Source organism: Gobius niger (assembly GCF_951799975.1).
Source record: "Gobius niger genome assembly, chromosome: 13".
Taxonomy (NCBI): domain Eukaryota; kingdom Metazoa; phylum Chordata; class Actinopteri; order Gobiiformes; family Gobiidae; genus Gobius; species Gobius niger.
The window spans coordinates 8741219-8754133 of NC_136864.1; the positions used below are offsets into that span (position 1 = coordinate 8741219).

At 38.6% G+C, this 12915-nt stretch overlaps 1 protein-coding gene across 1 annotated transcript in view; it reads right to left on the reverse strand.

Annotated features, from left to right (window-relative positions):
* Positions 1 to 6369: 6369 nt before the first annotated feature.
* Positions 6370 to 12915, reverse strand: part of ly97.3 (lymphocyte antigen 97, tandem duplicate 3) — a 31553-nt gene continuing 25007 nt past the window's right edge. Inside the window, exons 2-4 of the mRNA XM_079569931.1 lie at positions 8646 to 8703; positions 6727 to 6849; positions 6370 to 6593 (exon numbers count right to left, since the gene is read on the reverse strand). Coding sequence (XP_079426057.1) covers positions 6478 to 6593; positions 6727 to 6849; positions 8646 to 8703 — 297 coding nt within the window. The 3' untranslated portion in view covers positions 6370 to 6477. The remainder of the gene's footprint in view (positions 6594 to 6726; positions 6850 to 8645; positions 8704 to 12915) is intronic.

The window sequence follows — 12915 nt, forward strand, 5'->3', positions numbered from 1 at the left end:
TTAGCTCTCATTACAAAATGTTGAAATAGATATAACATGTACATCGCAAAAGGGTTTTCCTTCTCTGCCGCAGGTCAGTCCTTTAAATCGATGCGGCGGTACCACTCTGCTCAATTAGCTCACCGAGTTAACACACTCGGGAACACAAGGTCGCAGGATCAAGACCCACCATCGTCTTTATCAAATAACGTTTATGCAGCGCATTTTTTAGCAGTAATACATTGGCACATGAATAAAAGTAGACTACAAGTGATATTACCAACTTGTTTCTGTATAAAGGGTCCCATCAGGAGCAGATCGTGAACAGAACTGGAGAATTTTTAGAGCATAAGAGTCCTCCAGACTGTCCTTAACATTTGGTCTTACAGAAGAACAAGTTTTGTGAATGCCAAAAATCTTCCTAAGAAGGCCTTAAAGCAGTACTAAGTAACTCTTGCTCCTAGAGGCCATAAGCGTAACTACAGGTGTTGTAGCATGTTGCGATTTTTAAACGTATTAATTGTCTTGGAGAGTAAATACTACGCTGACAGAAAAGACAAAGGGAGAGAGGGACATTGTACATCCAATGACACAATGGAAATAATTATTTTCACTGAAACTTGGCTGTAAAAACTGTTTAAAGTGGCGCTAGCCCGCAGTTAGCTTTGCCCGTTAGCCTGTTAGCTTCTTCTTCGTGATTCCATTAGTGTGTATTGGTTGCTCCGGTCCGGTGGCATTTAAGTGGCAATTGTGGTTTTCTGGCCAGAGACACCAGGGGGAGATGAAAGACCCTCCAGTCATCCCATTAACGCTTGTATCACCCCCAGAGGGACTACGGAAAGGATTTATTAAGGTAAACAAGTTACTTAGTGCTGCTTTAAGAACAAATGTGTACGACGTGGTGTGAATGAGGCCCAATGTCTTTATTTTAAGAAAGACATTGTCTGAATATAGCCATAGTCAAAATAGTCAAAATAATTTTCTTTTCAGTTCTTGCACAACACATTCTCGCGCTTTAGGCAAGAACTAGACAAATTTTAAAGCATTCCAGCGTTGAAAGCAAGGCCTGGCTAACCCTTTTTGTGATTTGCCACTGTTTCAAAATTCCTGGGGAAAAGTTAATCAATTATTGCTTAAGAAAAGTGAAACATGCAGCATTGATCTAAGTTGAAACGCTGCAGGCGCAATAGCTTGATGCCTTTTGCACGTGCGAAAGCAAAGCGAAAAGCTCGGTTGTCTGGATTGATCAAGTTATAAGAATGAACTACCAACACCCTCAGTGTGTGACGTACTGACTGCGTTCAGGGCTCTTCGACTCCTCTCTTATTTACCAGTATCCCCCTTCCTTCGTCATCCTCGTTTTCCATTGTGCGTGTGATAATGAACCTGCGATTCGCGCGGATGCTAAGTGACGCTAAACATGGGGAGGTTCAATTCTTCTGCGTGGACCCGAACAAACAATTTCAAATAATTTTTTTTTCTTCCTTGAATTTACTCTTCTCGCGCTGTTTCGGTAAAGATAGACGACGTCCTTACGGAGACCCGAGATGATAGCAGCAGCAGCAGCAGCAATGGCTCGATGCACCCTCGCTTCTCATTCCCATATAGTCGGCTACAAGCGCCTCTACTGCAGATAAGAGAAAATGTCATGTCCATCATTATGATACTGTATAGGCCCTGGAAATGGATGCGTTTGTACATGTTTTTCTGGTTTTGTTTTCCTGATACATACACGGCTGGTCGGGCTAAAAGGACAGAGCAGGATTTTGTCAAAAGTGGTCAGTAGTTCATTTACTTTCAAATCAGTGCAGTCCAAATTCGGGGGATCGTTCAGGAGCAAGCTTAAGTTTTCTGTTGTGTATAGTCAACAAAGGTTATCCACATTTTTTTTTTTTATACTTAAAGGCACTATACCGGATTATTTTCTAGTAGTGGAATGAAAAAACGTTTTGTCCTTTTTCAGTATATTGTAAAACTAGACATTTGTGCATCTAACTATAAAGAATCTGTGACAGAATTCATGTGACAGTAACCCTGAAAAGCAGTGGTGGAAAGTACAAGTAAAAAGTACAAATTATATGTACTTTTTCTTTACTAAAGTACATTTTATGATGAATACTTTTTACTTCACTACATTTTAGAGCCTGTATCTGTTCTTTCTACTCCACTTCATTTTTAAATTCGGTTAAAAGTACAACTGTGACCTCTACGATGAACTGGTTTAGTCCCAGTTTAGACTTGGTTTAGTGGTTTACTCCTTTAGACCTTGTTTAGACCCGGTTTAGTTCCTGTTTTTGACCTGAGTTAATGGTTTACTTTTTTAGACCTGGTTTGATTCAAATGATTTAAAATAAAAACTTGCACATTAACCTCTTAAATACTTTTACTTTTTAACTTATTAAGCACATTTTATAATGCATACTTTTATACTTTTATTTATTATCGGATACATTTACTTAAGTACATTTTGGTCCTGTATCTGCACTTTTACTTAAGTAAGAATATTGAGTACTTCCACCACTGCTGAAAAGTGACCCCGCAAGTTGTGAAACGTGCCTATAAAATCTTCCCTGTGAAGAATTGGGATGCCACTATTAATGCCATTTTTATTTCACTGTTTGTAATTTAGAAAAATCAGGTTTCAGGCCTTTATTTATTATCATTTGCTTCAAGTAATTTGTTAAAACATAGCTTTATCCTAACACTTTTAAGTGTCTAGTATTTCTTTTTCAATTTTGTCTATTTGAACAATTTGTGTAATAAACAACCAAAAGTACATAAAAAAAAGATTAATCATACCAAGGCTCAAAAGCAGTAAAAGAAGTTACTTGTAAGTGCCTACCCCTTGCCACTTCTACTGTATTTGAAATGACTGCATTATTTTTCAATAGTTAAGTACAATAGACTTTAATGTATCTATTATATTATTTATACTCAAAGGAGTAGTTTTAAGTGCATTATTGTTAGAATTTTCTTCAAGTGGCTCCCAGTAGGGTTACTGAAATCCTAAAATGGATTATAGCCGTAACATTACTGCGTGACCTTTCACCCATATTTAAGAAGCGACAGTTTAGTTGCTCTTGGGATGTAGCTTTAAAAAAAAAGAAAGAAACGAGTTTGCTGAAATTGATGATCTAAAATACTGTGGCTTTCTCTAATACTTTACTTTGCCTGTCCCTATTTGAATTCGTCTGGTATCTGTAGTTTGCTCCCGTGTAATACTCCGAACTCGCGCCTGCACTGAACTATCTGTTTCTATTAGACCCACTTTTGCAAAACACTGGCCCGTCCCACATCTTTTTTCTACTACTTTCAAGCTCATTTACCGGTCCGCGTTTCCCGGTTCGAAGCGGTTGCCGTCAGCCAAAAGACTCTGCATCCATTTTCTATTGTTGAAAATGTTGTACAAATGTTTTTGATTGTAATCATTAAAGCGAAAAGTGGTTATGTAAAAATGGCCTGGTCTTGGATTTTTAATGTTCACAGAAATATTGTATGCCTGTAGTTACCAAAGTCAGAAGTCAGCCTGTAGTTACCAAAATCAGAAGTATTCAAATTAATAATCTAAACATATGATTTACATCTACAAATAAGAGAAAATGCACATACTGTATAAAGTTTTACCAGTACACCCTCAAGCTACCTCCTTTTTTACTTGTATCTTTATTTGTGCGACTACTTTGTCACCAGCAGAGGTGGGTAGTACTCCGTTGCATTTACTCAAGTACATGTGCTTAAGTGACTTTTTGAAGTACTTTACAAGTAGTTTTTTTCACACAGTACTTTCACTACTTGAGTAATATTAAATTGAAGTATCTGAACTCTACTTGAGTAAAAACTATGAGTAAATATATATATTGTGCTTTTTTTTTCTTTCTTAATTCTTCATAATTGTTTATTTTATTGTTTATTATTCACAGTATTTAGGTAACATTTTCTCACTTTTTTACTCTTACTTCTACTTTAAAGTAACATTACACTTACTTGAGTAAATGTTTTGGCTACTCCAAACCTCTGGTCCTCAGTAAGAAAGAAAAAAGGAAGCTTGTGTTAAATGTCAATTTTTGTTTGATTTCAAGACTATTTACATTGTAGATTGTCACTGAAGGGATTCCTATTTTTTTAATGAACACATGTTGAATTATGTTTTTAAAAAAAAAGTTGAAATTAATTCTTTAAAATGCCGTCTTAGAATCCGGAGCGACTGGGAATGTGATTCAAATATATAATTTCACATGCCGCTAGAGGGCACTGCACTCTAATCGAGCAGCAGAAAGAAAGTTTGGAGTGAGCAAGAAAGCAGAGGTTATTCTTACCACAAAGAAGAAAACAAATCAAAGTTAATCACGGGCTAAGAGCTAGAGGGCCACAGCTGGAGGAACGAGTTTGCAAATGAGAGCTTGGCTCCGTCCAAAACCATCAAATTATAGCCTGTACGTCCTAACCCGAGCTCCTGACTCTAAACCTTTCATGGGGTCAACTGTTAGATCTCTATTGCAGTTAGTGAACTTTTGCTTCAGCAGCATTTTCCCAATTGGACCGTCCTTACCCAGGGGAAGGGGAAGTGACATCACCAACAGCTGCTGTTCTTCTTCTTTAAGGTTATTGGCAGACTGCAGGCAAAAAAAAACGCATGCCGCCACCTATTGTATTGCATAGACAACAACATTGTGTCCAAATAAAGACACTTAAGGAGATAAAAAAAGAAAAATCCAGATCAGATGAGCCGTCACATTTCCCTTTAGCCTTATTTTGTCTCAACAGCTGTTACATAAAGCTACAGTTTGCAAATTAGCCATGAGGTTTAAGTTTTGACTAAATGAAAGCAAATGCACAAAAGCACAAACTGCCTTTTTTTTTTTAAGCCATTTACTGAGGCGGCTATTTAACACACTGACATGTGACTGTGGAGACTCTAGCATGTATTTTGTCCCTTTTATAAAGTTTGGCTCGTGCAGAATCTTATTCCATTTTTTTATTTTTTATTAAATGTGCTCCTGTCAATCAACAGTGGTTGCGCATGAGTCACTCGAGGGTGGGGCCGAGGGGGGTGGGGGGATTTGCGGCGCAGTGGCTTATGGGATGGCTCATAGGGGGTCCCTATGTCCCATTTTGAGTTATTAAACCTTTTTTGTTTCCTACATAATCCCCTGTGTTCATTCATAGTTTAAAGCCTTCAATGAGAATCACACCATGTCGATAGTGTTGGAAATAAAGAAAAGCTGATACATGAAAAGTGTCTCCAAACTTTTTTTGACCAGAAGTGTCAGTACAACTAGGAAAACAAAAGTATGTTTCATAGTATCATTTATATATATATATATATGTTTTAGAGCTAGATGACGATGCAACACAACATGCTTGAAATCATAAAGCATTCAATAACCTAGTGCAGTGGTTTCCACTTGGGTTCGGGCCCCCTGGAGGTCCTCAGAGGGACTACAGCAGTTCCTCAAAGCAAGTACATTAGATAAAGGGTAACACTTTACCTTACGGGCCGGTAAGTCCGTGGTACTTATAGTGGTAATTACTAGTAATGACAGTGGTACTTACAGTGGTAATTACAGGATAATTTCTAGGTTGTTATTATTGTGGTACTAAAAGTCATAATTACTAGTCATCAGGGTTAGGGGTTAGGGAGACACAGAGTTACCACTGTATCTCTCATTACTAAGAGATACAGTGGTAACTCTTAGTAATGAAGGTCCTACTTCTATGTACTTTGGTACTTTAAATGATAGTTTCTAGTAGTTTCAGTGATACATCTATGGTACTTATTGGTAATTCAAGAATACTACAGCAGCAATTCATAAGTAGTAAATGTGGTACTTCTACATACAGACGTAATTTTTAGGATTGTGTGACTATAAAACAACATAAAACAGCATTAGGGAAAACACGAAGTACAACCTTCATTACTAGGAGCTACCACTGCATCTAGAAGTACATAACTTGTAATTCTCACTATAGTATCCTTTAAGTACCACAATAAGTACCTAGAATTACCACTGTAATTACCACCATAATTACCATTGTAAGTACCAAGGACTTACCGGCCCGTAATGTTAAGTGTTACCAAAAAGGGTTAAGTTTGAAAGGTGCATTTAATTGTTTAAATGTATTAGTTTACGTCCGTGTTCAGCCTAAAGAAATTGATGAATCTTCATTTTAAGCAGTAGAGCCTTTTTGAATAGAGTGGATTATTATTATTGGGTGGCCCGCATGGCATCTTTGGATCAATAATGGAGCCGCTTGCAGAAATGATTTGGCTTTTCCAAGTACCACCATCTAAACTAGAACTTGCTCAATATTTAACCTCGACTATCCTCATTCATACCCATTAGTCTTGTCTGTGAAATAATGAACATATGAGTATTATTTTCCAGCTTTATTTCTCATGACTCTTTTATTTGTTGGTAGTGAACTGAACAGCGCCGTTCTGGTTGCTCCTGCCTGCTGGATCAGCTCCAACGCTTCATGACGATTTGGACTTTTACATTACTCTTCCTCATAGGTGTTGCACAAGTCGTCGCCGCAGCATTTGATTTTGATGTAGGCGTTCAGCTTCAGCAGCTCACAGTCTGCAAGAGCCATGCATTTCTGGTACTGGCCGTCTGCAATGAAAGAAAACCTGGAATGGGTCAGATCTAAAAGAACTGCCACCGTGGGATGCTCGCAGTTGGTTGGAGTTTACAGAGAGCAAAACTGTCGACTGCTTCTGTATGAACGTTCTGATTTTACACTCACATGGGGCTAAGGTGAACTTGACGGCCGCGCAGCCATCTTTCCCAGGTTTACACGTCTCCTTGGTGAGCTCGCAGTTCTCTCCCGGGCGTCTCGACACACATCTGTGACAGTCGAGGCATTCACCTGAACAAGCACGACAGGGAGAACGTTTTTAATTCATGTAAAATCAAAGCAAATATGAAACTGGAAGTAACGAGGGCAAGTGAACCTCTGATGAAGCATGTTCCTAAAAAGGGCATACGGGCGGAATTTTCACTGTAGACTCGGCCCTTGCGTGACGTGTAGCTCGCGCAGCTCCAATGCTAACAGTCTGACAGCCCAATTCGGAGGCTTCTTATCATGGCAGACGTTGATGCACATCCGGTTTGGCGTTAGACCTCTTACCAATCTGCTTGTTTTTGGAAGGGGCCCTTATACTCCGGTCCTCATTAAGTACGAGATTTCTAAAATTCTTCTTACGAAAACCAGCCTGGTCCCCTTAATTGTAGCTAACGCTGCGTTATCACAGGAGGAATATCTAGCTCTAGATAGTTCCAAAAAAATTGGGACCAGGCTTTAGGTGGTTTTGTCTAAAGTCCAATGCTTTTCAATGGGAGACTAGCGGCGATATGGAGGTACTACAGCAATGGCGGAGCAATGGCGGCCTCCAGTGTTGTGGGCATAAAGCAGAGCAGCCAGCGGCCATTGGTTTCGTCTCACATTTTCTGCACTTTTTCATAGTTTGTTGCTGGGTTTTCATCACATATTTTCCACTTTGTCATTGCTTTTTGTCACGTTTTTGTCGCCCTTTGGTTGCATTTCGTCACATATTTCCGTCAGTTTTTTGTCGCCTTATCGCCATTTTTTCATCACTTTTTTGTTGGGTTTTCATCACATGTTTTCCACTTTTTCATCACTTTTTGTCACGTTTTTGTTGAGTTTTTGTCACATTTTTGTCACTTTTCTATCGCTTTTTCGTCACACATTCCAGTCACGTTTTTGTCACATTTTTTCACTTTATTGTCACTTTTTCGTCACATATTTCCGTCCAATTGTTGTCACTTTTTCATTTCTTTTTTGTTGGGATTTCATCACAAATTTTCATCACTTTCTGTCACGTTTTTGTCACTCATTTTTCTCACTTTTTCTGTCACATTTTAACTATGAACGAACACCGTGGATTATGTAGGAAACAAAAAACGGTGAAATAACTCAAAATGTGTTTTATATATTAAATTCTTCAAAACTGCCACCCTTTATTCTCTACATTTTTTCAATGATCTTCATTTAATAAGGCTTGAAACACTTGAAATAGTTTAACAGTCTGTGAAGTCAAAAAGTCAAAAAGTCAAAAACACAAAGCAAAAAAAAACATGATTCCATATGTGTTCATTTATATATTAATGTCTTCAGTGAGAATCTACAATGTAAATAGTCTTGATCTTTGAATGAGGAATTTAAATATTTACAAAATAAGGAGTTGGGGTTGAAACTTGCGGGATTCAATTTACTTATTTTTAATTTTTCATGTTATTCGGAGCAGATAATGCTAAGATTTATGTTCTCTCTGTTCCTTTTTGTTCATGTGCGAAAAGAAAATGCTTATGCAATGGCACGGCATGAACAAACACATAAATATGCTAGGTTTACATGTTGTAGAATTGACACTACAGCTAAAGTTTTTCTAGTTTTCTTTTTTTCAATAACTCCAAAGAATGTACAATATAGTTTTCAAAGCTTCTCTCCACCTCAACATATACCAATGCAATTACCTTCACGATCTTTATTGCAGTTTGCCAGCCGTCTCTCGCCCTCTCTCTCTCTCTCTCTGCCCCCCCTCCCTGTCTCCTCCCCCCCCCCCCCCCTCCTCTTTTCTCACATATACAGGCTTGTGTTGCCGAGTTACAGTTTGCTCAGTGGAAAATGACTGACAGACTCACCGACTGCAAACAGCAGGGCCACGGCCAGCGCTAATGCTAACAGCTTCATCTTCAGCCTCTGCGGAGACAAAGGGCGATGTCATCAGGTCATCACCGTGGTTACAAGGCCACGCCCAACTCATGAACTGATTGACTTACAGGTTGTTGTTTTGTTTTTGTTGGCTCAACTTTGAACTTTACATATTTGTTCCGTTTTTTTTTTGCCTATTTTAAAATTGACGATGAATCTGAACAGGTTTTGAATTGAGTGCCGGAGTAATTTACTGTAACAATAATAATTCCAGCCTTGGAATCAAACCCGGGACCGTCTTGAGGATCTTCTTTAGACAGAGGCGGGTCGTACTCAGTTAAATGTGCTTAAGTAGCTTTTTGAAGTAACTGCAGTTTTGTAAGTCTTTTTTTCATACAGTAGCCTACTACTTACTTCTACTTGAATAATATTAAAATAAAGTATCTGCACTGTAGAAAAAGAGCAACTCGTGCCACTGTGAGTCAACCTTTAAGTGCAAATCTTCATTCAGACACTTAAAATAGATGTATCTGGTGTTTTGTTACTTAAAGGGGCTAGATGCAAGTTGGCCATTTTATACTCACTGCTGCCACCTCAGGTCATACGTGTAACTGCACCTTCTATATTAAGAGGACATGGCTGGAACATGTAGGGGGAGGAAAATACTTAGTTTTAACATTTAAGGATTTATTTTTATGTTTTTATGGCATTTTCACATTGGCTTCTCACCATTTATGTCACTACTGAATCAGACCTTTACACTACTGTTATTCAGTACTCACAATACTCAAGTAAGATTTTTTCCCAAGTACTTTATTTACCCTTACTTGAGTAAAGATTTGGGCCACTACTTTTTATTTAGAATTTTCAACAAAGCAATAAAGATGCATAAATGGATGTAACAAAGATCAACTTAAGATATATTTGCAAATGAAGACCAAGTCGTCCATAAACAGGTGGTTAGTTTCATTTGCAATCTTGCTCCATGTTTATTTTTCCATTGGGTAATGGAGGGGGGGCTGAGGCTTGAGCCAAGAGATTGTAATTATTTTTCTTTGCAATTAAGAGGAGTACTTTTAATTGGGAAATGTTACAATGTGACCTGAGATTGCTATTGGGAATTTTTCTTCAATTTATTTCTAAAGTAATGTCACTGGAGTAAATATTTTTGGCTATACTCTCTACACCTCTGTCTTAAGGACACGTCATCTTGCCCTTTATACGGCTGCTTTTGAATTAAAACTGGCCAATTTACAGAAACGTTGATTCATGTGCATTGTCCCTGTTCAAATCAATAAATAAAACAAAATTGGCGAAAATTTTGATCTAATTTTTTATTTTTTTTAATCATATTTAAAACTCATTAAGGTAATTCCCTTCATTTTAGTCATCTACAATTAACCCCTTAACCCCTACCTGAACCGAGTACATTTTCTCCAGTTTGGCCTTACCCAAATCTAAATTCTTCTTGAAAAGAAAGTGTCAAAAAAGCGACAATAAATGCAACACCGAAGCTTATAACTCCCACAAAAGAGCAAGTGACAAGGCTTAACTCTCCAAGAAACTTTTAGATTTGGGAAATGCCGAACTGGAGAAAATGCAGTTGGTTAATTTGGGTGGTAAGAGGTTAAAACTACAACTACTGCTCCTACTTGATTCAACACTACCCCCACATTACAGTATGATTACAGTTTTCAATGCCTAAAGTGCTTCTATATCAAAGCAAATGAAGTCAAAATGAGCATACGTACCAGACAGAGTTACCTCACGAGCTGCTGCCTTTTGCCTTTCAGTCCACTTAAATACACTTTGTCCAGCCTGGTTAATCTCACTTTAAAAGGGGAGTTTCTCTGCTAAGTCAATACGCTCGGTCTCAGTTTCCTAACGCATGAATCCTGCATTATGCAACAAGTGTCCACCCTCGGTCCACTGCCATATAAAATTAATGGGACCTCTGCAAACATTTCACATTTCACATGTCAGGGGTTTAAATAGACCCGAGGATTTGTACCATTGCCAGTGCCAATCAGCTAAAGGTGGAGCTCGTGGGGTTAGAAAAGGGTCAGAATGTATTTCATAATTTAAGGTACTGCGGAGATAGGATTTACAAGCTCCACATTTAATCGAATCGAAATCGCAAATTAAATAACACTTTGGCTGACTAAATTCTCAAGATATTTCTGTGGACAAGGATTAAAAACATGAAAGAGTCTCATTTCATTTAAATTCACTGCCAAAGGAACAAGAAATTGTGCTAATTGTATCTATGCATTTGAAGCGTTTGACTTTGGGTATTTAGTGTCATGTAATGATGGTCACATGAGTACCCTCTTCTTTTTAGCCAGTTATTTTCTTAGGGTTAGAGTTAGTAAGTCTTCATATCCAAATCCCAAAGAACAAAATTAACAGAAGATTTTACAGCCCATATACCAGTGTGATGCCTCATTTGAAAGCCAAGACTGTATAGTTTCTAAAACTAAGTGTAAGTTCTGTGTCAGTGAAACAATTTACGTCACACTTGCTGTTCCTATGCCTAAACTTAACCCCTAACCCTAGACCCTAACCCCTAATTCTAACCCCGACCCTAAACCTAAACCTAACCCCTGGCCCTAATAATAACTATAATCCCTGACCCTCAACCTAATCCCTGAGCCTAAACCTAATCCTAAACCCGCCCCTAAACCTAATCCCTGAGCCTAAACCTAATCCTAAACCCGCCCCTAAACCTAATCCTAACCCCGACCCTAAACCTAACCCTAACTTCTGGCCCTAATCATAGCCATAATCCCTGACCCTAAACCTAAACCTAACCCCTGGCCATAATCATAACCATAATCCCTGACCCTAAACCTAATCCCTGAGCCTAAACCTAATCCTAAACCTGCCCCTAAACCTTATCCCTGAGCCTAAACCTAATCCTAAACCCGACCCTAAACCTAACCCTAACTTCTGGCCCTAATCATAGCCATAATCCCTGACTCTAAACCTAATCCCTGATCCTAAACCTAACCCTAACCCCTGACCCTAACCCTAATCCTAACCCCAAACCCCGACCCTAATCCTAACCCCTGACCCTAAACCTAACCCTAACCACCTGATGAGGGAGACGGCGAGTAACAGGTTAAAGGAGCTCGCGCCTGCGATTGTTCCCTTGCCCTGATGAAAACTACCTATTCGAAACGCATTGGTGTCATCAGTAAACGCTTTAATTGCAAATTAAGAGTGCCTCAGCTTCATCTCATGTTAATGTGATTAAATATGTTTATGTGTTCCAAAAATAAAAGGTCCAAATGTTTCCCCTTATCATTATTTGACAGTGACTGGATTCACAAACCTGTCATATTATTCTTATGGCTGAAAGTCCTTCCTACAGGCCAACATCACATGTTTTTGAATATTGTCTCCACTTTTGGACGCTTTTATGAGGAAATAATTAGACCGTAGTTCAGTGCTGGGAGAGATGACTTTGAACTTTGTGACAGTTTTTGTTTCATGTGAATTGACCCAGGAATTACAAATATTAGCACAGTAGCACCACCATGGAGTTTTCAGCTGCTCCACCTCAATTTTAAACTGCAAGCTCTTTAGCATTAGTTTCTATTTCTGAAATCTCAAAGCCCTATTTTTTTATCCAGGGGACGATATTTCATAATGTCACTTTTACGAGGTGTTTACAGTACGGGCGGCTACCAGTTTGTCATTTACAAGCCAATCCCTGAACTAAATCAAAGCCAAAATGTCAAATCAAGATAAAATAAAGTCAATATTATTCAAGCCTTATTATACAAGGATGTCGTGGCAGGTTTTGAACCACGTGCTTCATGTCGATGTGCTGAGTGCTTACCTCACCAAGAGGTGCTTTGATAATGGTCCTGCATTAATTATTCATACATGCAGTTAGTCCACCTTAAATAACCCTATTCCCAAAGCCACACTATCCCTTTAAATCTGCTGGCTTGCTTTAAACACCTAATATTTCACACGGGAGGACAGAAAATCCTTAACGAACCTAAAATAGATTTGCAAGTTTCCTGTGTGCAATACTGGACTTAGCACTTAAAGCCTCTAAATCTATAGGTACAGATAAGAAGAGCACTTACATATATATATCTTGGGCTGCAGCCATATGGAGGTCTGAAAAGAAATATCCCAGAATACAATGTAGGGTGAAAAAATAAACCACTGGGAACGTTTTAGACCCCGAGGCACTGGTCCTTTCCTGCAGTGATCCAGAGCACAACTACAATACTCATCATTTTG